Source organism: Bufo bufo, chromosome 1, assembly GCF_905171765.1.
Source record: "Bufo bufo chromosome 1, aBufBuf1.1, whole genome shotgun sequence".
In the NCBI taxonomy this organism is placed as follows: domain Eukaryota; kingdom Metazoa; phylum Chordata; class Amphibia; order Anura; family Bufonidae; genus Bufo; species Bufo bufo.
In genome coordinates this window covers 570,662,482-570,689,232 of record NC_053389.1, presented here as the reverse complement: position 1 = coordinate 570,689,232, position 26,751 = coordinate 570,662,482, and the positions used below count along the sequence as shown (strand labels likewise).

Here is a 26,751-nt window from a genome sequence, read left to right as displayed (position 1 = left end):
GTGAATGGGTTAAAAGAACAAAAAAGGACAAACATCAGCTTATTTGGCAAAATATTCAGTTTTAATTAGGTCACAGACAAATAGGTCAAAAACATTAAATGTTCCTACTACATTGGCTAAAACATTAAAAACAAATAGTGGTTAGTGCAATTGTCACTTATCGTTTTAATGGGTATAGATAGTGAGTGTTTTGTAAAACACAAAAAGCTAATTCCTCAGTCTCTAAATGTGAGCGCTGCAAAAGTCCAATCAAAAGTAGGTCAACTTCAAATCATCAATAATGTGCAGTACCAGACTTGCGCTGCTTCTACAGGAGAAACAATGGTTCGATGGAGATGACTGTCACCACATCCACTCCGAGATTTTGAAGATCCCTTGTCGACGATTTCACCACTGGTATAGTCCATCACTGTTCCCAGCTGGGAAGCACCGCACTCTCAAAAAGGAAAAACACAAGGAGCATCCCAATAGTGAAGTACTGTAGACCAAAGTGCTTCTGCACTTGCTGGATGGACCAATAAAATATCACTTGTTTGCCAAGTGAGTGTCATGGTGATTTTGACTATTGCACGTGGTAAATCTCCCTATCATTGAGCACCAGACCAACATTTTATGTCAGAGTGCCAAGTATTTTCTTCTGTTCTGAGGCTGGAACAGGGAGACCAGAGGCAGGGTGACATTCCTCTGCATCATATGGTTATCCAGCGTCTCCAGTGTTTTATTTGACGTTTAAGGCTGTAGCGCTCACAGGCATGCTTCAAACAGTCGATCAGCAGAGGATCTGATCTTTAGCCCTTAAATCTGTTCACCATATCACCACCAGCAGTTAAAACTTAAATCATATTTCCCTTCACCGAGTGCTTGTCATTTGAATTACACAAGAAATAACTTCTGATCTTGAACATGAGAATGAGAACGATAGAGACATTTTAAGGACAAGCGTTCTCTGTGGCAGAAGGAAATCAGGACACCAGTTACAGGTTGATTCTCTCTCCTTGTACAACTCGTGCTTTTATCATCCATACATCCTGAAGCAAAAAGAAAAAAAGTCAGAGACAAAATGCTGCTGTGACAAATTACAACAGCCATAAATAACAAACTCTTGAAATAAATCTGTACTGGTAATTCAGCAAAACCAAAATTTAAAATCAAAATATGTACAGATGTATCCATTCTTATTTGTTCTCTTGCTGCACTTTCTGTATAACAATGGTGCATTAAATACACTCTTTCAATGACTTTTGTTGTCTTTAATGAAGAGATAAGGCACTACAATGGCTCACACTGAGTAAGAATGGATGCATCTGTATTGTACTTCACTGGGTGCAAGCTATTATTTGTACAAAGACATTGTACAGCTTAAATATGCATTACTTTTGCGGATCCAGATTTACAGCTAGTAATATACGCTGGTTGTCAGTCCAAACAATTGACAGCTCTGCTGTAGGACACATCCAATCTTAGTGAGAAGTTCCCAAAAGCAAAGAAATCAGCAAATATTTCAGAGATTACAGCTGTCTAAGGCATGAATGTGTGCCGGCCGTGCCTGTGCTGCAGGTTGCGGTCTGCAATGCACGGGCACTGATCGCGTGCCCACCGTCTGCGGACATGGACCAATTCACGTAAATGGGGTCCGCAATACGCATCCCACGGTCTGCATTGCAAAAAAGTAGTACATGCATTCCTTTTTGCGGTGCGGAGGCACAGACAGAAAACCCACAGAAGGACTCCATAGTGCATCTGATCTGTGCCTCCATTCCGCACCGCACCTTCCGAACTGCGGACCCATTCAAGGCAATAGGTCCGCAACCGTGATACGGTGAACACTCGCCAGTGCGTGTATATTGCAGACCCGCTGTTTGCGGGACACAATATTCGCACGGACCTGCTAAGGTCGTATGCATGAGGACTAAATATGAAACCTGATAGGCTCATTACAAGTCAATAGAGCTGATCTGTGAGGCTCCTTTGCAAAATGGTTCAGTTGTAAGACAGGTTCACCATGGTGTCCATGAAACCCATAAGCCTTGACACCAGTGTGAACAGGGCTTTAAGAACAGTGATCTACTAAATGTCATTTTAGGCAACTGAGCTAACCAAATTTGCTGTGAAACAAGATCACACAGTGTAATAAAAGAAGCATGATTACATACATCATACATTCTTACTTTACTGTGTAGTGAACAGAGATAGTTACTGCAGCGCTGCGCCCTTTAAAGTGAATGAGCGCAGCACTACAGTAACCAGCTCTACCCATTATAAATTGGACAGAGCTGGAGAACGTGGCGTGGGTCTGACCCCTGCTACTCAGATATTAATGGTTTGTCCTCAGGATAGGCCTCAATATTAGAATCCTGGAATACCCCTTTAAATAAAAAAAACCACTAGTTTCCAAATAATGTAACGGCGTAATGTCATACCTTTAAGGTCATAATTGACTCCATTGAAAGCTGTTTCTTTACTACTTCAACAAACTCTGTCTCAATGTTTTCCTGACTTGTTCCCTTGACATCTATATAGTAGCAATCTGAGCTGGCATAATGGCAGGAAATAGCCTATAATCACGGAATAAAAACAGGTATTTATTCCACACGGACAATATAAATAGCATTAAATCTAACGGTACTGTCACACTAGCGATTTTGTTTTCCGTGTCACAGGAGCTCAATACCGGAAAAAAACTGATCAGTTTTATCCTAATGCATTCTGAATGGAGAGCATTCCGTTCAGGATGCATCAGTTCAGTCCCTTACGTTTTTGGACGGAGAAAATACCGCAGCATGCTGCAGTTCTCTCCGGCCAAAAATACTGATCACTTGCCGGCATTCATTTACATTGTAGTGTATTAGTGCCGCATCCGGCACTAAGTGTTACAGCAAAACTGATCTGGCTTTCCGGTCTGCGCATGCGTAGACCTCTAAAAATGAAAAAAAATAAAATATCGGATACGTTTTTCCGGAAGATACCGGAGAGACGGATCCGTTATTTCAATGCATTAGTCAGACGGATCCGCCTGACAAATGCCATCAGTTTGCGTCCGGATTGCCGGCGACGGAACTGACTGCCGGAATCCTCTGCCGCAAGTGTGAAAGTACCCTAAAGCTCCACATAACTAATACTTCTGTAGTCAGCAGGGTGAAACGTAAAACATTTTTTAAATATTTATATTTTCATTAATTTGTATTTCTACATAGGATAGGTGCTGCTGACATTGTAAAACTTCATATTCTACCCATGAATTGTGTACCCTAATACACCCTGCAGCTTGCAATATTACTATACATGAAATTCAGATGCATATCGCAACTGATCTATTCAGTTCAATGAGGCAAATAGATTCCAAAAGGAATACAAAACAGAAAGCAGGTCAAATGCAGACCAAAGTTTATTCCTTTGGACTCCATTTTCCTCACTGAAGTGAATAGATCACAGTATATGTTTGAATGAAGTTTTCAGATATTTGAACATACACCCCTGATGGAAAGTCCAGCAAGGCACCCTGGGAGAGAATTATTAGTACTACTGGGACTTTGGGGAGCAGTGTGAATATAGGGGGCCTACCTATATGGCACGGTTCTTTCTACAGTAGAATATCTGGGGACATTGGGGAGCACAGCGGGCACAGTATTGGGGGTAGCAGCAGGAGAACACTGTTGGGGCACCAGGAGGAGGATTATAGAAAAGTGGTTGAAAGGGTTGTCAGAGTTATAAAAAATGCGATTTTTGTATAACTTACCAGTAAAATCTCTTTCTCGCTCTTCATTGGGGGACACAGGAACCGTGGGTATAGCTATGTCCTCTAGGAGGAGGCGTTGACACTAGTAAAAGCTGTTAGCTCCTCCCCTGGCAGCTATACCCCCTCCAGCCTGGAGAAGGAGCGTCAGTTTTGTGTACAAGTAGTAGGAGAAGCAAGCCAACCAAAGAGAAAACAAGTGGAAAACCAACCATGTCAAAGGACCCAACGGGGTCCAAACCAGCAACTGCCCAACAGTGGCCGGACAATACTGGGTGGGTGCTGTGTCCCCCAATGAAGAGCGAGAAAGATTTTACTGGTAAGTTATACAAAAATCTCCTTTTCTCGCCCATATTCATTGAGGGACACAGGAACCGTGGGACGTCCGAGAGCAGTCCACAGGGAGGTAAAAAGCCACAGACCCATGGAAGCAAGCGTCTCTGCAGGCATTAAGAACTGTCGCCTGCAAGACCCGCGGCCCACGCCACGACAGTCGATGCATAAGTATGCACCTGGCAAATTCTTGTGAACATGTGTAAGGAGGACCGGGAGCCACCTTACACAACTGTGCAGCCAAAGCGAGATTCCTCTTAGCCCAAGAAGCGCTCACCACTTTGGGAGAGTGAGCCGTGACACCTAAGGGTGGACCCCTGCTCCGGGCACGGCATGCGTCAGGAAATGGCGACCGAATCCAACGTGTAATTGCTCTTTGGAGGCCGCCAATCCCTAGCGAGGACCCACCGGACAGAAAAGGGCATCCGTACACCGAAAGGGACTGGAGGCTGCTAACATTAAGAAGAACTCTGACAACGTCCAATAATGTAGCTCCCTTCCGTAGGGTGCGAAGGAAAGGGACGGTGAAGGAAGGACAATTCCTTCATTGATATGGAAGTCAGAGACCACCTTCGGGAGAAGGAATGGGCCGGAGAACTGCCGTATCCTTGTGAAGAACCAGGAAGGGGATCTTGCAAGAGAGCACTCCCAATTTAGACACCCACCTGATGGATGTGATAGCCACAAGAAAAAACTACCTTCTATGACAGGAGCCGGAGTAAGAACTCCCGCAAGGGCTCAAGTGGAGAAGACTGGAAGGCTGAGAGAACTATATACAGATCACAAGGCTGTAAGGACGGTACAGAGGAACCGTATGTGCCCTTCCCAGAAGGAAGGTTTCCATGGGCACCAGGGAAACCAGAGTACGCTGGAAGCTGCCCCAGGACAGAAGCGCCAACACCTGACCCATCAAGGAACTAAGGGCTAAACCAAGGACCAACCCTGAATGAAGAAGGATAGGACTGTGGGGAGAGAAAAAACAGGAAGTGAGGGGATGTCCCGGCGTTCACAGAAGCCCAGGAAGGCCCTCCAGGTCCCACAACAGATCCTGGGCGATGCAAGCTTCCTGGCCTGAATCATAGTGCGGAAGACATCCGCTGAAACCCTTTCCACGTCAGAATGGTGGTCTTAATAGCCACGCCGTCACCGAAATGCTGATGCAAGACCGGACCCCGGGAAAGAAGGTAGTCTGAGTGGCAGTGACCAAGGGACGTCTCCAGGAAGGAGAACGAGGTCAGCATACCACGCGTGAAGGGGTCAACTCGGAGTGACTAGTATTTGTCGGAATGTCCTCCATCTGGATCCTCCGTAGAACCCTGGGAAGGAGGGGGAAGAAACACGTAAGGAGGGAGAACTCCCGCAAAGAAGAATCAGGGCGTCCACGTTGCATGCTTCCGGAACCCTGGCTCTGGAGAGAATGGTGGGAAGCTTTGTGTAGATACCGTTAGAACACCCGGAAGAATGGAAGAGTCCCTGTAGAAGGAGGAATGTGGAGGGCGCCACAGTCCACCAGTCGGGACCGGATTGTGCCTGGAATGGAAAGCCACCAAACTAATACCCTTTGCAAATGCAGATGAGGAAAGGTAGCAATGTAGGAACTACCAAGGCATGCGGGATGGCAATGAACCCTGAGCCAGAGGAGGAAAAGATAAAAGAATAGGCTAGGTTTAAGCCCATTCCCCGTCCGAGACATGCGCCATACAAAAAAGTAGCCAAGGACTAAATGGCTGTGCAAAAACACCGCCTGAGGAGGAAGCCAGACAAGGGGAGCCACACTGTATTGCTAGCCCCATACCCCAGCAGAGGAGGGAGTCACCCGTAGAGGCCACCGAATTCAGTGCTAACAGAGTCCACCACCTGACGAAAGAGCTGTGCAGAGCTTTGCAGTAAGAACCCAAGCATGTAGTAGTAAGCAACACCGCTGCCACAGTAGAAGCCAGCGCAAAACTGAGGGAGAGGCCTGAGACTATCCGTAGAAGCCACGTACCATACTGCCCCAGTTAAGTAGAGCTAACCTGAAAACTCTACCTGGAAGAGCGCAGAACTGGCGCAACTGCCAAGCTTGCTCCAGTGTAGGACCCCTACCTGAGGGGGATGTCCCACTGGAGTGATCACGAACTCAAGCATTAGCGAAAAGCTGCACCTGTGGAGTAGAACAAGCTGTATGAGCTAAACCAGAGTGCCAGCATAACCACTTTCCCAGAGAAGGGGGAGTGGTGGATAGAGAATACAGAGTCAGTGAAACACTCGACTCGCTGGAACATACTCACCATAAATGTGCAATGGAGTACGCACTACATATTGATGCGGACAATATCTTGACCGACTGGAACAACGAAGGCCCATGGAGATAGGTGGGGGGGGGGGGGGGGGGGGTCTCTGGGACACAAGTGATGCTAGGAACCCCCTGAGAAGACAGAGGATGTTATCATGCGTGAAACCAGCACCAAAGGAAGGAATAGTCACTGTGTCCACTGGTGGCACCCATATAGCACTAGGGTAAGAGTGCCAGGCACCTGTGAGAACCGACTGTTGTCACGCCCCCTTGGAAATAAGCGAAGGTACTTAGAGCCGTGGTGCCGCAGAATTGCAGCATCCGAAGAGGTATAGGTATTCCCCGCTATTGATCACTTGCGGGGGTAATGCAACAGAAGCATGGTGATGTGCAACACTCCGCCTATGAAAGGCTAGTGTTACAGTCGGAACCGTATTCAAGGTGGATTCAAGGAAGGTGGATGCATACGGCAAGTACAAGTCAGTGGTAGGGAGAATACCCTACCTATGAAGAGGGGAGGGGGCGAATGCCCAAGGTGAGAACTAGTGCATATGGCGAGTCCTGTACCCCGTGGGAGTGCAATTGTTGCACCTAAGTAAGGGGGTAATGCATACAGCACACAATGTACCAGTGACAATGTCATCGCGCCATGAATGGATATGCATATAGCAGGTGCCGAAACCCATGTCATTGTACTTAGTCCACCCATGGCAGGGGATTATGTATAAGGCAGGTACTGTATACTGAAGTAGTGCAATTACTTCCCCTAAGGAAGGGTTAATGCATATGACAAGTACCACTGGCCACTTTAGAAGCAATCTTAGGAGATGCTTTGGACTCATGTATACGGCGAGTCCATGTCTGAGCGTGACCCAGGGAGGAAGGGTGGGGTTGCGAGGAAAAAAAAGATGCGCTGTGTTCCACTTGCGCGTAGGTCTACTCCTCAGAATCTCGCCCCTGGCAGTTGTGGACTGCGCAGGTGGGGACAGGTAAACCAAACTACCCAGGGGATGGGAGCTTGTAAAGGTCCATCTACCGGATTGCGCAAGCGGTGCAGTATCAATCAAGCGACTTCGGAGGTGGATTGCATAGGTGGAGAATTATCCCCCAAACGACCCAAGAGGGCAGATTGGGAAGGTCAGAGGTCCCTAATTGAATGGCGCCGGCGAAGAATTATCAACCAAACGACCTCAGAGGGTGGACTGGGAGTTCCACCGGACCCCTACTGGATTGCGCAGGTGGGGAATTATCAACCAAACGACCCGGGAGGGTGGATTCGGAATGTCAGAGGTCCTCTATTGAATTTCGTAGGTGGAGAATTATCAACCAAACGATCCGGAGGGCGGATTGGGAATACATCAGCTGTCCTCCACGGGATTTGCAGAGGAGGAAAATTATCAACCAAACGGCTCGGAGGGCGGATTGGGAACTAAGAGAGGTGCTCCTTATCAGAGATAGAACACGGGCCCAGTGTGGTACCGCACAGACAGTCTGTAATGAGGGTGGCCGTATGGACGCACATCTCCATTTTTTATTTTTTATTTTTAACTCAAATGACGGCCTCAAGCACAAGAGGCAGGAAAGGGTTAAATTCCTCCATCATGAGGAACATTGCACTGGGAGTGCCATGCCCCCTTAGAACTCTACTCCTCCCCAGATATGCCAGCCACGAAGGGTTAAGGTCATCTTCATGACTGGGGGCCGAGCTAGACGGTTACTGGGGGAGAAGGGCATGAAGTGCGGCCCTTCAGCAAGCCGGCAATCCAAGGCTCCTGCGCACAGCCGATTAGTGCATCGGCCGGACCGCAGAGGGACCAAGCACCGCGATAGGAGCCCGCCCGGCAACGGACTGAGGCTCCACCCCGCGGACACCGGCGTGTCCGGACAAAAAAACATGTGCAGTGCACAGCCGAGTTTCTTTCAAAGTTTAACCCTTTCCGGAGTGGCGCGCTCGGCGTCCGCTCTGGATCTCTGGTCATGGTGGTCCAACGCAGGTGGAGATTATCTGTCTGGCCGTGCGCTCAGACTCCCTGCTCACCGCTTTGTCATGGAAAAAGCCTGCCAGGGGTTCCACTGACATTAACCTCTATGTCAGTGGTTCTCAACCTTTCTAAAGCCGTGACCCCTTAATACAGTTCCTCATGTTGTGGTGACCCCCAACCATTACATTTTTTTCCTTGCTACGTCATAACAAATTTTGCTACTGTTATGACGACCCACCAAAAACACGCACAGACACCAATACACCAAATGTTAATTCAAATACACAAGTATTCATTCATAACCACAGAACTTTAGCATAAATACAAAATATTTGTAAACCAAATAAATAACTTTAAAATAAATAATAAACAACAAATACCCCCTAAAAAATTAATCAGTGGTGCTCACAGTACCACCCCCCCCCCCCCAAAAAAAAAAAAAAAATCAGTGGTGCTCAGGGTACCACTCAAATAAATAAATCAGAAGTGCTCAGGGTCCCCCAAATAAATAAATCAGCGGGGCTTCAGGTCTCCCCCAAATAAATTAAGCCTTGCTCAGCCAAATAATTAAAATAAAATTAGCCAGGCTCAATTAAATCATTGGTGGCAGTGGTGCTCAGCGGCGGTGTCATTAACGAAAAAACTCGGACCTCAGCAGACAGGCAGTCCGACTTACCCGTCCAGACGTCAGGCTCCTTCAAGCACAGGCAGTGATAGGACATCACTTCCTGTGCACGAGGATAAGGGGCCACTGCCGTTGTGCGGGCGACCCACAATAGGAAGCCTCAGGCGACCCCCCGGAATGGGGCCGATCGACCCCCAAAGGGGTCGCAACCCCTAGGTTGAGAACCGCTGCTCTATGTGCTGCCCTGCTAGGCATGAATAAAACCTGCCAGAGGGGGAAGAAGGGAATGGCTGCAGGGTGCTGGGCTATACTGAAGCCCTGTTTCTGCTGGGACTCGAACCCACGACCTTCTGTATCAGGGGCAAGGCACTTAACCACACAGCTATAAGAGCTGGATTGCCTTGTTAACCTCTGCATTACTGCCACCAGGTAGGGAGGGAGGGGGCGACCCAGGAGGGACATACTTACCTAGTCCCGTGTACTCACCTCATTTTCACTACTCCTCTGGTCCAGCAGGGTCACCCCTTCAGCTACTGGCACCGTAGTGGCAGGATGCTGGAAAAGGGGGGCTTGGATGGGTGACCCCTTGGCTGGCGGGATGCAGGGGAGCAAGGCTGCCCTGGTCCACCTTGTCTTCTGTGGGGGAGGCAGCAGTGCGGGTGACCGACACAGGCGCAACTCGACCCCGGGAGAACAAGGAGGCGAGGCGTCCACTGTTTTCCCATCTGAAAAAGAAGAAAAAAAAATAAATAAAATAAAAATAAAATCTTCAGGAGATCCCTGCAGAGCAGGGAGGTCTTGCCTCCTATTGACACTAGAGAAAAACTGAAGCTCCTTCTCCAGGCTGGAGGGGGTATAGCTGCCAGGGGAGGAGCTAACAGCTTTTAGTAGTGTCAACGCCTCCTAGAGGACATAGCTATACCCACGGTTCCTGTGTCCCAAAATGAATAAGGGAGAGAAAAAATACACTGCTCAAAAAAATAAAGGGAACACTTAAACACAATGTAACTCCAAGTCAATCACACTTCTGTGAAATCAAACTGTCCACTTAGGAAGCAACACTGAGCGACAATCAATTTCACATGCTGTTGTGCAAATGGGATAGAAAACAGGTGGAAATTATAGGCAATTAGCAAGACACCCCAATAAAGGAGTGGTTCTGCAGGTGGTGACCAAGGCCACTTCTCAGTTCCTATGCTTCCTGGCTGATGTTTTGGTCACTTTTGAATGCTGGCGGTGCTTTCACTCTAGTGGTAGCATGAGACGGAGTCTGCAACCCACACAAGTGGCTCAGGTAGTGCAGCTTATCCAGAATGGCACATCAATGCGAGCTTTGGCAAGAAGGTTTGCCGTGTCTGTCAGCGTAGTGTCCAGAGCATGGAGGCGCTACCAGGAGACAGGCCAGTACATCAGGAGACATGGAGGAGGCCGTAGGAGGGCAACAACCCAGCAGCAGGACCGCTACCTCCGCCTTTGTGCAAGGAGGAACAGGAGGAGCACTGCCAGAGCCCTGCAAAATGACCTCCAGCAGGCCACAAATGTGCATGTGTCTGCTCAAACGGTCAGAAACAGACTCCATGAGGGTGATATGAGGGCCCGACGTCCACAGGTGGGGGTTGTGCTTACAGCCCAACACCATGCAGGACATTTGGCATTTGCCAGAGAACACCAAGATTGGCAAATTCGCCACTGGCGCCCTGTGCTCTTCACAGATGAAAGCAGGTTCACACTGAGCACATGTGACAGAAGTGACAGAGTCTGGAGACGCCGTGGAGAACGTTCTGCTGCCTGCAACATCCTCCAGCATGACCGGTGTGGCATTGGGTCAGTAATGGTGTGGGGTGGCATTTCATTGGAGGGCCGCACAGCCCTCCATGTGCTCGCCAGAGGTAGCCTGACTGCCATTAGGTACCGAGATGAGATCCTCAGACCCCTTGTGAGACCATATGCTGGTGCGGTTGGCCCTGGGTTCCTCCTAATGCAAGACAATGCTAGACCTCATGTGGCTGGAGTGTGTCAGCAGTTCCTGCAAGACGAAGGCATTGATGCTATGGACTGGCCCGCCCGTTCCCCAGACCTGAATCCAATTGAGCACATCTGGGACATCATGTCTCGCTCTATCCACCAACGTGACGTTGCACCACAGACTGTCCAGGAGTTGGCAGATGCTTTAGTCCAGGTCTGGGAGGAGATCCCTCAGGAGACCGTCGGCCACCTCATCAGGAGCATGCACAGGCGTTGTAGGGAGGTCATACAGGCACGTGGAGGCCACACACACTACTGAGCCTCATTTTGACTTGTTTTAAGGACATTACATCAAAGTTGGATCAGCCTGTAGTGTGTTTTTCCACTTTAATTTTGAGTGCGACTCCAAATCCAGACCTCCATGGGTTTAAAAATTTGTTTTCAATTTTTTATTTTTGTGTAATTTTGTTGTCAGCATATTCAACTATGTAAAGAACAAAGTATTTCAGAAGAATATTTAATTAATTCAGATCTAGGATGTGTTATTTTTGTGTTCCCTTTATTTTTTTGAGCAGTGTATATATATATATATAACTGAAAATCTGATGGGCAGCAATATATAACTAAGTTAAGCAAGTTTTATGCAAAAAAAATAAAAAAAATCTCTCTATCTCTACTCATTTCCCTGGTTCTTTTCTGGCTCTGTTTACATGCAATAAAAACAACCTCTGCCCCTCCCCCTGCTCTGCAAAGGGAATGAATACAAAAGCTGCCCTTAGTGACATGTCTGCCTGCTGGGAGACTCAGCAGCATGTTGTATGTATAGGACTACAAGTCCCAGCTGTATAATAACACTGCTAAGGGAGTGGATACAAGAGCTGCCCTGAGTGCTGGGAGAATCAACAGAAACTTGTAAGTGTAGGGGGGCGTGGCCATTACAGTGACGTCTATTTTTCAGGCCTGTAAACAAAATTTTTTTTTTATCAGAGCAGGGAGAGAAGCTGACATCACAGGTCATGTGACCCTCAGTCAAATCTGATAAACCAGGCACTGCAGATAAAGTGAGTTAATTGGCAAGTTGTTATATTTGCCTAGTTAGTAACATAGAAAGAACAAAAAAATAACTCGAACAACCCCATTAATCTAAGGGGTCTTTGTGGCAAACTCTGCTGAGAGAAGATGTGGCTGAAAGAACTCGTCATGGCGGTCTGGGCCAAATAGAGAAGCAGAGAAAAGAGAATATCTACATCAGGGGGACGACACTGGATTTAAGAGGTATGAGGTGCTGTGTCATCTTGTATGTTTGGTACTGGTAAATGTAATGTCCAGCCACATGTGTCACCTATTCCTTTAGCGCCATTTTCTGCAGCTCTGGTCTGTTAATAAACTGCAGCAAGGACTTGCTGGTATATGGCATGTTACTGCTGCAGCCAATCACCAACCAGTGATCTAACGCTGATGACTGGTTGCAGTCGTCACATGCCATACACCTGCACATCAGTGTACACATCTCCAACACTGGGACGGATGTGCACACTTGCCCATTACATGCCTGTCAGTCTTTGTTTACATAAAAAGGTATGGCAGCACAACATTTCACATACAAACAATAAAACTAAAAAATAAGGATCAGTCTAACTTAAAGTGGTATTACACCTACTATAAATGAAAAAAATAAAAAAATAAATAGAAGCTCTTTGTGCACATTTGTGATCAAATGTGTGTCGGGCCCATCTACCAGGCGTCAAGGTGACTTCTGCAGTTGGGTCCCTAAGGCCCCTTTCACACGGGCGAGTATTCCGCGCGGATGCGATGCGTGAGTTGAACGCATTGCACCCGCACTGAATCCCGACCCATTCATTTCAATGGGGCTGTGCACATGAGCGGTGATTTTCACGTATCACTTGTGCGTTGCGTGAAAAACGCAGAATATAGAACATGCTGCGATTTTCACGCAACGCAGGCCCCATAGAAGTGAATGGGGCTGCGTGAAAATCGCAAGCATCCGCAAGCAAGTGCGGATGCGGTGCGATTTTCACGCATGGTTGCTAGGAGACGATCGGGATGGGGACCCGATCTTTATTATTTTCCCTTATAACATGGTTATAAGGGAAAATAATAGCATTCTGAATACAGAATGCTAAGTAAAATAGCGCTGGAGGGGTTAAAAAAAATAATTTAACTCACCTTAATCCACTTGATCGCGCAGACGGCATCTCTTGACTTCTTTCTATGCTCTGTGCAGGAACAGGACCTGTGGTGACGTCACTGGTCATCACATGATCCATCACCATGGTAAAAGATCATGTGATGGTCATGTGATGATCATGTGACGTCACCACAGGTCCTGTTCCTGCACAGAGCAAAGAAAGAAGGATTAAGGGGAGTTAATTATTTTTTTTTTAACCCCTCCAACGCTATTTTGCTTGGCATTCTGTATTCAGAATGCTATTATTTTCCCTTATAACCATGTTATAAGGTAAAAATAATACAATCTACAGAACACCGATCCCAAGCCCGAACTTCTGTGAAGAAGTTCGGGTACCAAACATGCCGATTTTTCTCACGCGAGTGCAAAACGCATTACAATGTTTTGCACTCGCGCGGAAAAATCGTGCATGTTCCCGCAATGCACCCGCACATTTTCCCGCAACGCCCGTGTGAAAGAGGCCTAACACTAACAGAACTGCCTCTCCTGGGCTTGACTAAGCCTACAATATTCAGGGCAGTGTAGGAATCAGCTACATGTATACTCTGCTCAGAATCCCCAGGCAGATGGGCGGGGAGTGCTCAATCTAAAAAGAGGCAGCTACCCTCAATATATACTACAAGAAAATTTAGACTAGCACATTCAAATCACAGATGCATATCCATAAAGCTAACATGCAGGAAGCAAACAAAAACCTTAATGCCTGATAGATGGGCCAGACACAGGTTTGATCAAAAATGTACGCAAAAGAGCTTCTATTTTTTTTTTTTTTTCATTTATAGTAGGTGTAATACCACTTTAAGTTAGATTGATCCTTATTTTTCAGTTTTATTGTTTGTATGTGAAATGTTGTACTGCCTTACCTGTTTTTGTTTGCTTCCTGCAGGTTAGCTTTATGGATATGCATTTGTGATTATGAATGTGCTAGTCTAAATTTTCTTGTAGTCTGTTTACATGGCAGCAGCAATGATGCCAGAAAGTCCAGCACGTCACAGGCATCATCACTGCAGCCATATAAACAAATAACTCAGAATAGAGTGGCGGGAACGTAACACCTGAAAATTGTTGGTTTTTTCCAAATGTTGCTGCCATATTTTATTTTTAACTACTGAACAATCATTTTTCTTCTGGGCTGTTTTTTTTTTTTTTTTAATCAGATGTCTTTTTATTGCTTTTTTCTCAAGTTTTGCATAATCCAACATACACATACAATGTGTGTTCTGGGGTGTTTTTGATTCAAGGGCATTTAAAAAAAAAAGGAAAGAGGGCATGTCCTCTAAAAAGGGGTGGGATATATGTCCGTAAAAATTTTGGGCTGTCTATAAATTTCAGATCAGTTGTCCAGAAAAATTGGAAAGGAAGGTTGGCAAATTTGGACAGTACATTGCTCTTAGGTTAGGTTATTTTGCGGTTACTATTATGTCGTGCAGTCTGTTTTACCTTTCTGAAACCTGCTGTCCTGTTCATTCCCGATCCATGGATAAGAATGGGGTGAAAGAACACTGTGTCTCCCTTTTCCATGGTTAAGTGCACTCCAGGGATGTTTGGATCATAATCACGAACTCCATGGTACATCTTATTGACCCCACCCTAAAAACAGAAAATTCACTCATTATTGCACATGGGCACATTCATTCATGCTCTGCAACATTTTTTTGGCATACAAAAGTCACAAATGGTTGCACAATCAGCATTTTGCACAAATATTTCCTGTTTTCTGTCGCTCAGTGCAATTTTATAACAAGTGGGCAGGGCGTGGTAGAAGTGTGCAGGGACTCCTTGGCCTAGATTTCAGGTGCTGCAGAGTTTGTGCTGGCTGTGCTCCACCAAATATATTAAGAGGCACTGCTTCTTAATTTATTTTAGATTAAGTCTTTCAATGGCAGGGTTTTTTGGACATGCTGTACCTATGGCAGGTGGGACACTTTTTGCACTTTTGACATGTACAAATAAGAACCAAATTTAAAAATGAAAGAAAAAAAAAAGAAAAAAGAAAAAAAACACAACAACATGCTAACTAGGCGGGGAGGCAGTGGCGTAAAAATGACTGGGCCCAACAGCAAATTTTTGAAGGGGGCCTCTCCCCAGCAATCTCTTCGCAAACCCCTCCCCCTTTAAAAGGAGATTATAAGTGGTAATATTGTTAGCACTATTGATATCACTATGTTATAAAACTATAATACAGTATTACCATATAATTCATCCAGATTTTTTCCTTACTTTCCCTAATGTAAACCACGTAATCTGGTAAACAAAAATGTAAAGCTTCCAACTAAATTATTACAAAATTACATACTATTCATATAAATGGTATAGTATTTCCTTTAGACTTGGCTGAAGTGATGAAAATGTTCCTTACCTCCCACTCTGGATAATCATGTTGTTGGAGTTCTCCTGTGTGAGTTCCTGGAAAAACCACAAGGCATCCATTGTTTCGGTCAATGTGCTCCATGGCTGTCCAAGAACAAACTATGCGGTCTGCAGGCCTGAATGAGAAGTAGTGCAGATCCTGGTGGAGCGGATGCCGAGAAGTCTTCTTACCTGGAATAAAAGGGATAATACAAAAAAAACTGAAACTACATTTAAATATTCCCCCGATTCTGCTCCTCCTGGATTTCCCCACTTTGGAGAATATTAAAGCCCCCAAAAAATGTAAGAAATAAACAAAAAAAACAACTATTAAATAAGTTAAAATGAAACTCTTGCAACAATAGAAAAACAACAAAATAACTCATACCATTTTTCTCCCACAGCTTCCAGTGTTGAGCACCAGTCCTGCAGTGATGTCACCTTCTAAGCTTTCAAACAATACCAGAATCACAGCATTAAATCCATTACATCAGAAGATGGCAGTGAAGCAGGTTTCATTTCTTCAATCCCAACTCAAATTTTAACAGCTATATCTTCCAATGTAGTGGGTATAATGCTGCGATTCTGGAAAGAAGACCAGGCCCATAACTCTAGCTGCTACTTATCCCAAGATGAGAAGCTAAAGCAGCCCTACCCTCTTAATTCTGGTTTTGTTTGGGAACTTGGCACAGCAAAGCTCACCGAGCTGGGCACTTAGGAGCAGTTTTCCAGCAAAATAAAAGCACTTTTCCTGTACATGCAATGAAGACACGAAGTACACACAGGTATGTTTAAAATGTGTTTGCAATCTTCTGTGGGGTAATGCTGTTAGTCATATTGGTCAAAATGACATGACAGATTCCCCTTTAAACAATAAGGGGCACATTTATTAAGACCCACATTTTAGATGCCAATCTTAATAAGGACTTGCGCTGGTGGTGGATCCGCCGAAGTTATGTAGAGGCACCGGCCTCTACATAGCTTCAGCAGATCCACCCCTGCTCCTAAATGGGATGGAGCACAGAGGCACACTCCGGCCCCATCTGGCAAAGACAGCAGCGGGCAGCGAGGCAGGAGATGCTGGAGATTTGACAGGTGAGACAGCAGGAGGTATGGCAGAAGGCCCAGGCCTAACACCTACTCATTGGATGCAAGGATTATCCTGATGATAATTTTCATTATACATTTTAAACCACTGATTAAATATTTGCCTGTACTCATGACTCCATTGTGATATAATAGGTACAATGTAAACTTATTACTTGATATTTATAATAAATGGATGCAGTGCAAAACACGAGTGGTGTATAATATTGGTCAGACTTTGGAGTTTATTGCATTATAAGTGAACTATTTAAGGGGAATGTGTTGCGTAATCAATAATATTGATCAATACCAGTCTTGTGACACTTATGTTCTTGAAGATAACCCAGGGGTATACTGGTGTATAACAGCAATAATTATATTTAAAAAGGGTGCATATTGCAAGGACTCACTAATATGTGTTTATACAATTTATTGGATGGCATAAAGGCAGAAAATGTGGCACTTTGTAAAGTTTTTTTTTTTACTGTGTTCACTGTGCAGGATAAATTACATAATCACTGTATAGTTCAGGTCGCTACTTATGCACCAAAACCAAATATGTGGAGGGGATTAGAATTTTTTTTTCAATTTTTTTTTCCCATTTTAAAACTTTTTCAGGTAGAGGATTTTTCTTTTAAGTGAGGATTTTTTTAAATAAAAATTTTATTCTTACTATTATCACTTAATAATCTGACAACGGGACTTTGACATGCAATCCTTTGATCGCTTACATAATACACTTTACTACTTATCTGGTACGACGTATTATGTTGCCAGTCAGGAACTAACTGGCAACCCATTAGGCTGTGAAAATAGCCAAGCGCTGTCTTGACTATTTCCGTCAGCCCCATAAAAAGGTGAATGGAGTAGTGGCTGCGCTTGCTTAAATAAATGGGACCTCCGAAAATAGAGTGTCAATTGGCTATTTTCGACGCTCCCATAGGAATGAATGGAGGGCCGTTGCACATGTGCAGTGCACCCTTTCAGTACTTTGCGGGCTCCATTCTAAGAATAGACAATAGCAATATGCCCCCAATGTCTGAAATGAGAATACCATTTTAATTGTGTCTTAAGGTTTTTTTTATGGGATATTCAGCTATCAGTTGTAATACTGTCCATAATGGTTATAGGACAAAGTAAGCTGCATTTATATACTGTGCATAATCAGCAACTTCAATTATGTGCCAATCCATATTCATTTCCTTTCCCTGGTTGAATTAGGGTACATTTAATTTCACACATTTCTCACTGCCATTTTTAGAACAATGACTATGGGTGTATTCACATGTTTGTAATGGACCGTGAATACCAGTCTGTTTTCAGGTGGCCATTTTTCAGAAAGTCATCCATGACAAAAAAAAATAAAAATAGTAAAAATGGTTAGTTTTGATGTTTTTTTTACTCGCGTGTGAATGTACCCCAATTTAAAGGCTATGTACACATCAGGCAGCCTTAAATAAGTGAAATTTACAGATAAGGGTTATTAGATTACCGACACAAAGTGAACGTACCATTCACAAAGCTAGAAAAACTGTTAACCCTTTGTGAAAGAAGGAATCAATATTTAACTGAAAAAATTATTTTTAGCCCAAAATGAGTAAAATTAAGTGCTGAAAAAATGCCCCCAAAGGTGTACTTAGCCTTTAAAAATGTGGTACATAAAAGGAAAAAACAAAATATGTAAATAGATTTACACTAAAGATGTAGAACAACCATAATATAACAAAAATAAACTCTGTTATGACTGATTACAGCTCATTTTATTAGCATTTGAGAAGCCGCTTGCCTGCATCTGGAGGCTTATTGATCAGCATGGTGTGCATGGACATGATGTTGGGGCCAGTGAAACACTCCACGTACTGCAGAATCTAAGAGACAAGAACAAGCTTTCAGTATATGTATGGTGCATCTGGAAAGTTTTCAGACCTTTCACATCTTGTTATTGTGCTAAAAAGTTCAGGTTTCCCCCCCAATCTGCACTCAATACCCCATAATGACAAAGTGAAAACAGAATGTTAGAACTGTTTGAATTTATGTTTGTATTTATGAAAGTATAAACTATAATTTCGCATGAACATAAAATAAGTATTCAGACCCTTTGCGATGACACATGAAATGTAGCTCTGGTGGACCCCCATTTCCCTTGATCACCCTTCGAAACTAAGTAATCGCGGCAAAAGGGCCTTGGTAAAAGTGACCAAGAACACAATGGTCACTCTGGCCAAGCTCCAAAGATCCGGTGTGCAGATGGAAGAAACTTAAAGGTCAAGCATCACTGCAGCATTCCACCAATCTGCACTTTATGGCAGAGTGGACAGAAAGAAGCCTCTCCTCAATAAAAGACACGTTAAAGTTTGCAGAAAAGCACCTAATGGACTCTCAGACTGCGAGAAACAAGATTTTCTGGTCTGATGAAACGAAGATTGAACTTTTTGGCCTCAATTCTAAGCGTCATGTTTGGAGGAAACCAGGCACTGCTCAATATTTTTACAGTGAAGCATGGTGGTGGCATCATGCTGTGGGGGTGCTTTTTAGCGACTGGGACAGGGAGACTGGTTAGGGTTGAGGGAAAGCTGAATGGAGAAAAGTACAGAGATATTCTTAACGAAAAACAGAGTGCTCTGGACCTCACATTGGGCCGAAGGTTTGTCTTACAACAAGACAATGACTAAGCACACAGCCAAGACAAAGCAGGGCTCTGGCTGTGCCACTCAATCGACCATCTCCGATGAGACTTAAAAAAATGAAGACTTTCCACTGGATGTCAGCCCTTAAAAAGGGAACCTGTCATGTGGATATTTGATTATAATCTAATTATATACAATCATTAACTACTAAAAAGTACCTTAGATGTATTCACTTACTGGTTTGACAGATGGTTACCTCATAATATACACACAAAGATGCCACATGCCAATGAGCTGATTTGAGTCCAGTGTGATATCAGTGAGTCCAGCGTATTTTTAATTCAGAGCTATAGCCACTCCCCTGCCCACCTGCTGCTGATTCATATGGAAAATAACTGTCAATCAGCAGCAGGTAGGCGGGGAGAGTCAGGAGCTCATGAATATGCATGACTCATCATTATCAGCTGGAACTTTTCAATATAAGATGTTGGCAGATTGACTGGGTCAATTAAAGAAAGTGACCCAGCATTTTGCTAAGAGAATCAGTCACTTATTTATGTTGCCCTTAGTTAGGACACCATAAAACTGGTGACAGGTTCCCTTTAAATGGAAAGTTTTAAAAGAAAATATTGAGAACTCAAAAGGTGACAAAGGCACAGATTTTTTAAAACATACTTGTATCAGGTGACATTTATGAATTACCTGTCATGTGTGAACATGAGAAATATCAGTATATCTGCCTAGTTACTAGATATCAAGTCAATGGTACCGCTAAAAAACACGGAGGCACACAAGATTGTCATCCACGTCTGTTTTATTCCTATCATTTGCATGGAAAACCTTTCAAACTTTTTTTTACATTCCTTTATGTCTGGTGGTCCTCCAAAAATAAAGGAAGACACACGGAAACAAAAACTGAAACGGATCACGGAACAACGAAACCCCATTTTGCGGAATGGAACACAACGGTCGTGTGCATGAGGCCTTAATTTTAAGGTATTTACATCCAAATCAGGTGAACGGTGTAGGAATTACAACAGTTTGCATATGTGCCTCCCACTTGTTAACTCCTTAACCCCTTAAGGACGCAGGGCGTACCGGTACGCACTATTTCCCGAGTCCTTAAGGACTCAGGGCGTACCGGTACGTCCTAACTTTAAATGCAGAGTTCGGCACCGCGGGGGATAATGGGAACGGGTCCCTCAAACATAGATTTTACACCCCCCCTGCACCCCTGCATGATTTTTTGCCGGGGGGTGGTGCAGGGGGGGGGGGGCAGTTGTGGGCGGTGGGGGCCCCGCGGGATCGCGATCCCCTGCCTGCCTCCCCTGGAAAATTCGTTGGTGTAGAGTGGGTATACCAGGGTGCCAGCACATTGCTGACACCCTGGTATAAACGGCTGACATCGGTGATACGATGTCAGCCGTTTAACCCTTTCCATACAGCAGTCCGTACGGACCGCTGTGTGGAAAAAGTTAACAGTATGAGGAAGCTCCCTCCCTCTCCAATCGGGGGGGGCTGTTGTGCCTTTGCAGCCCCCGATGGAGAGGGAGAGAGCCCCCCAACAGCCCAGTCCTTACCCTTCCCCGTCTGCGAAGTTCTGACCAGTACTGAGCAGACGGGGAAGGTTCCCATGGCAACAGGACGCCGTCTCAGGCATCCTGCTGTCCATGGTGCTGAACAGATCTGTGCTAAAGGCAGAGATCTGTTCAGACAAAGTAAGTAAAATACAGTACAGTACAATATATATTGTACTGTACTGTATTATACAGACATCAGACCCACTGGATCTTCAAGAACCAAGTGGGTCTGGGTAAAAAAAAAAAAAGTGAAAGTGAAAAAAATGTAAAAATCAAAAAACACATTTATCACTGATTAAAAATGAAAAAAATAAAATTCCCTACACATGTTTGGTATCGCCGCGTCCGTAACGACCTGATCTATAAAACGGTCATGTTACTTTCCCCGCACGGTGAACGCCATAAAAATAAAAACATTAGGAAATTAAAATTTTGCCCACCTTACTTCCCAAAAAAGGTAATAAAAGTGATCAAAAAAAGTTGCATGTACGCCAAAATAGTACCAATCAAACAGTCATCTCATCCTGCAAAAATCATACCCTACCCAAGATTATCGCCCAAAAACTGAAAAAACTATGGCTCTTAGACTATGGAAACACTAAAACATGATTTTTTTTGTTTCAAAAATGAAATCATTGTGTAAAACTTAAATAAAAAAAAATTGTATACATATTAGGTATCGCCGCATCTGTATCGACCGGCTCTATAAAAATATCACATGACCTAACCCCTCAGGTGAACACCGTAAAAAAATAAAAACGGTGTAAAAGCCATTTTTTGTCATCTTTCGTCACAAAAAGTGTAATAGCAAGCGATCAAAAAGTCATATGCACCCCAAAATAGTGCCAAACAGTCATCTCATCCCGCAAAAAATGAGACCCTACTTAAGATAATCGCCCAAAAACTAAAAAACTATGGCTCTTAGACTATGGAGACAAACATTTTTTTGTTTTAAAAATGAAATCATTGAGTAAAACTTACATAAATAAAAAAAATTGTATACATATTAGGTATCGCCGCGTCCGTGACAACCTGCTCTATAAAATTACCACATGATCTAACCTGTCAGATGAATGTTGTAAATAACAAAAAAAAAGTGCCAAAAAAATCTATTTCTTGTTACCTTGCCGCACATAAAAGTGTAATATAGAGCAACCAAAAATCATATGTACCCTTAACTAGTACCAACAAAATTGCCACCCTATCCTGTAGTTTCTAAAATGGGGTCACTTTTTTGGAGTTTCTACTCTGGGGGTGCATCAGGGGGGCTTCAAATGGGACATGGTGTCAAAAAAAAAAAAAAAAACAGTCCAGCAAAATCTGCCTTCCAAAAACCGTATGGCTTTCCTTTCCTTCTGCGCCCTGCCGCGTGCCCGTACAGCGGTTTACGACCACATATGGGGTGTTTCTGTAAACAACAGAATCAGGGCCATAAATAATGAGTTTTGTTTGGCTGTTAACCCTTGCTTTGTAACTGGAAAAAAAAAATATTAAAATGGAAAATCTGCCAAAAAAGTGAAATTTTGAAATTGTATCTCTATTTTCCATTAAATCTTGTGCAACACCTAAAGGGTTAACAAAGTTTGTAAAATCAGTTTTGAATACCTTGAGGGGTGTAGTTTCTTAGATGGGGTCACTTTTATGGAGTTTCTACTCTAGGGGTGCATCAGGGGGGCTTCAAATTGGACATGGTGTCAAAAAACCAGTCCAGCAAAATCTGGCTTCCAAAAACCATACGGCGCACCTTTCCCTCTACGCTCTACTGTGTGGCCGTATAGTAGTTTACGGCCACATATGGGGTGTTTCTGTAAACGGCAGAGTCAGGGCAAAAAAAAATACAGTCTTGTTTGGCTGTTAACCCTTGCTTTGTTAGTGTAAAAAAAATTGGTTAAAATGGAAAATTAGGCAAAAAAATGAAATTCTCAAATTTCATCCCCATTTGCCAATAACTCTTGTGGAACACCTAAAGTGTTAACGAAGTTTGTAAAATCAGTTTTGAATACCTTGAGGGGTGTAGTTTATAGAATGTGGTCATTTTTGGGCGGTTGCTATTATGTAAGCCTCGCAAAGTGACTTCAGACCTGTAGTGCTCCCTAAAAATTGTGTTTTTGTAAATTTCTGAAAAATTTCAAGATTTGCTTCTAAACTTCTAAGCCTTGTAACATCCCCCAAAAATAAAATATTCCCAAAATGCTACAAACAATAAGTAGACATATGGGGAATGTAAAGTCATCACAATTTTTGGGGGTATTACTATGTATTACAGAAGTAGAGAAACTGAAACTTTGAAATTTGCAAATTTTTCAAGATTTTTGGTAAATATGGTATTTTTTTTATGTAAAAAAATTAACTTTTTTGACCCAATTTTAGCAGTGTCATGAAGTACAATATGTGACGAAAAAACAATCTCAGAACGGCCTGGGTAAGTCAAAGCGTTTTAAAGTTATCAGCACTTAAAGTGACACTGGTCAGATTTGCAAAGAATGGCCAAGTCCTTAAGGTGAAATAGGGCTGAGTCCTTAAGGGGTTAAGGACACAGCCTTATTTCACCTTAAGGACCAGGCCATTTTTTGCAAATCTGACCAGTGTCACTTTAAGTGGTGATAACTTTAAAACGCTTTGGACTTATCCAGGCCATTCTGAGATTGTTTTTTCGTCACATATTGTACTTCATGACACTGGTAAAATGGAAGTAAAAAAAAATAATAATAATTTTATTTATAAAAATACCAAATTTACCATTTTTTTTTTAAATTGCAAATTTCTATGATACATAGTAATACCTACAAAAATAGTTATTACTTTATATTCCCCATATGTCTGCTTCATATTTGGATCATTTTGGGAATGATATTTTATTTTTTGGGGATGTTACAAGGCTTAGAAGCAAATCTTGAAATTTTTCTGAAATAAAAAAAAAAAAATATATATATATATTTTTAGGGACCAGTTCATGTCTGAAGTCACTTTGCGAGGCTTACATAATAGAAACCACCCAAAACTACACCCCTCAAGGTATTCAAAACTGATTTTACAAACGTCGTTAACCCTTTAGGTGTTCCACAAGAATTAATGGAAAATAGAGATACAATTTCAAAATTTCTCTTTTTTGGCAGATTTTCCATTTTTAGAATTTTTTTCCAGTAACAAAGCAAGGGTTAACAGCCAAACCAAACTCAATATTTATGGCCCTGATCCTGTAGTTTACAGAAACACCCCATATGTGGTCGTAAACCGCTGTACGGGCACACGGCAGGGAGCAGAAGGAAAGGAATGCCATACGGTTTTTGGAAGGCAGATTTTGCTGGACTGTTTTTTTTGACACCATGTCCCATTTGAAGCCCCCCTGATGCACCCCTAGAGTAGAAACTCCAAAACAGTGACCCCATTTTAGAAACTACGGGATAGGGTGGAAGTTTTGTTGGTACTAGTTTAGGGTACATATGATTTTTGGTTGCTCTATATTTCACTTTTTGTGAGGCAAGGTAACAAGAAATAGCTGTTTTGGCACAGTTTTTATTTTTTGTTATTTACAACATTCATCTGACAGGTTAGATCATGTGGTATTTTTATAGACCAGGTTGTCACGGGTGCGGCGATACATAAATAAAAAAAGTATACATATTAGGTAAGTTTTACACAATGATTTCATTTTTGAAGCAAAAATAATCATGTTTTAGCGTTTGCATAGTCTGAGAGCCATCATTTTTTCATTTTTTGGGCAATTACCTTGGGTAGGGTATGATGTTTGCAGGATGAGATGATGGTTTTATTGGCACTATTTTGGGGTGCGTGACTTTTTGATCGCTTGCTATTACACCTTTTATGATGTAAGGTGACCAAAAAATTGTTTATTTAGCAGTTATTTAAAATTTTTTACGGTGTTCATCTGAGGGGTTAGTTCATGTGATATTTTTATAGAGCCGGTCGATACGGATGCGGCGATACCCAATATGTATAATTTTTTTTATTTATGCAAGTTTTACACAATAACAGCTTTTTTAAAACAAAAAAAATGTTTTAGGGTCTCCATATTCTGAGCCATAGTTTTTTTTTTTTTATTTCTTGGGCGATTCTCAGGTAGGGGCTCATTTGTTGCGGGATGAGGTGACTGTTGGATTGGTACTATTTTGGTGGGCAAACGCCTTTTTGATCGCTTGCTGTTTATTTAGCAGTTTTTATATTTTATTTTTTACGGTGTTCATCTGAGGGGTTAGGTCATGTAATATGTTTACAGATACGGAGATACCTAATATGTATACTCTCCCCCCCCCCACCATTTTTTACCAATTTTTTTTTTTTTTAACTATTTGGGGAAAATGACGTTTTTTTATTTTTACTTGAAACGTAATTTTTTTTTTGGGGGGGGGGGGGGGGGGACTTTATTTTTTCACTACATTTTTTTTCTAGTTCCATTGTCAGCCATACATGTCCACACCATGACACTACCACCACTATGCTTCACTGATAAAGTGGTATGCTTAGGATCATGAGCAGTTCCTTTCCTTCTCCATACTCTTCTCATCACTCACATAGGATGTTGTTCCAGAACTGTGAAGGCTTTTTTAGATGTTGTTTGGCAAACTCTAATCTGGCCTTCCTGTTTTTGAGGCTCACCAATGGTTTACATCTTGTGGTGAACCCTCTGTATTCACTCTGTTGAAGTCTTCTCTTGATTGTTGACTTTGACACACATACACCTACCTCCTGGAGAGTGTTCTTGATCTGGCCAACTGTTGTGAAGGGTGTTTTCTTCACCAGGGAAAAAATTCTTCGGTCATACACCACAGTTGTTTTCCGTGGTCTTCCAGGTCTTTTGCTGTTGCTGAGCTCACCGGTGCGTTCCTTCTTTTTAAGGATGTTCCAAACAGTTGTTTTGGCCATGCCTAATGTTTTTGCCATCTCTCTGATGGGTTTGTTTTGTTTTTTAAGCCTAATGATGGCTTGCTTTACTGATCGCGACAGCTCTTTGGATCTCATCTTGAGAGTTGACAGCAACAGATTCCAAATGCAAATAGCACACTTGAAATGAACTCTGGACCTTTAATCTGCTCATTGTAATTGGGATAATGAGGGAACAACACACACCTGGCCATGGAACAGCTGAGAAGCCAATTGTCCCATTACTTTTGGTCCCTTAATAAGTGGGAAGCACATATGCAAACTGTTGTAATTCCTACACTGTTTACCCGATTTGGATACAAATACCCTCAAAATTAAAGCCGACAGTCTGCAGGTAAAGCACATCTTGTTCGTTTTATTTCAAATCCATTGTGGTGGTGTATAGAGCCAAAAATGTTAGAATTGTGTTGATGTCTTAATATTTATGGACTTGACTGTATTTGTTACTCACTCACTTATAATAAAAAATAATAATAATATGCAGCAATACTGAGCAGTGTAGCTGTGAATCCACCACTTAGGTAAAATATAAAATTTAACAGACAGGAGCAGGGTCTGTGTGGCTGTGCCTCCCTACAGTTGACCCTTCTTCATCCCCTTTCCATTTATATAGGCTTCTGTTCAGTGTGCGTAACCTGGTCCCCAAGGTGGAATTTAGCTTTGAAATGAGACAGAGGAGAGGAGATGAAGTGGCTCATACCTGTGGTAGACTGCAGTATCGGAATAGTTCAGGAAGCTCCTGAAAATACTGAACTTTTGTAATTTCTTTTTGATCTGAAACATATTCTGACTTGGCAACGACCATATCTCGCATTACAAGCAGTCCAGGTGCTGTCAATTCTTTCCTGCAAACTTTGTCAAAGACATCCCTGGAAAAAATAGCGAGATCAATTCAGTAATGGAAGACAGTAAATAATTCCTGAATAGTTGTAAGGCACTGACTTGCCTACAAGGAGAGGAACAATTAGATGAATGTGTATTTGTACCTAAATTCATCTATGTCCTTGTGTGATACCAGGTTTTTTACAACAAGGAATCCATTCTCCTCGTAGAACTGTCTCTGCTCTTGGGTCAGGAGATTATTA

At 43.1% G+C, this 26,751-nt stretch overlaps 2 protein-coding genes across 2 annotated transcripts in view; both read right to left on the bottom strand.

The window, feature by feature from the left end:
* The window catches only part of LOC120983453 (phytanoyl-CoA dioxygenase, peroxisomal-like), a 251,628-nt gene that overhangs the window by 184,003 nt on the left and 40,874 nt on the right, over positions 1–26,751 (bottom strand). The gene's annotated exons all lie outside the window — the stretch shown is intronic.
* On the bottom strand, positions 54–26,751 carry LOC120983478 (phytanoyl-CoA dioxygenase, peroxisomal-like). The gene is made up of 7 exons (XM_040413198.1): positions 26,653–26,751; positions 26,367–26,535; positions 18,344–18,425; positions 15,482–15,663; positions 14,563–14,712; positions 2,421–2,555; positions 54–1,028 (listed from the first exon to the last, which is right to left on the bottom strand). The coding sequence occupies exons 2-7, from the start codon at positions 26,478–26,480 to the stop codon at positions 975–977; spliced, it is 717 nt and encodes a 238-aa protein (XP_040269132.1). The 5' UTR covers positions 26,481–26,535; positions 26,653–26,751; the 3' UTR covers positions 54–974.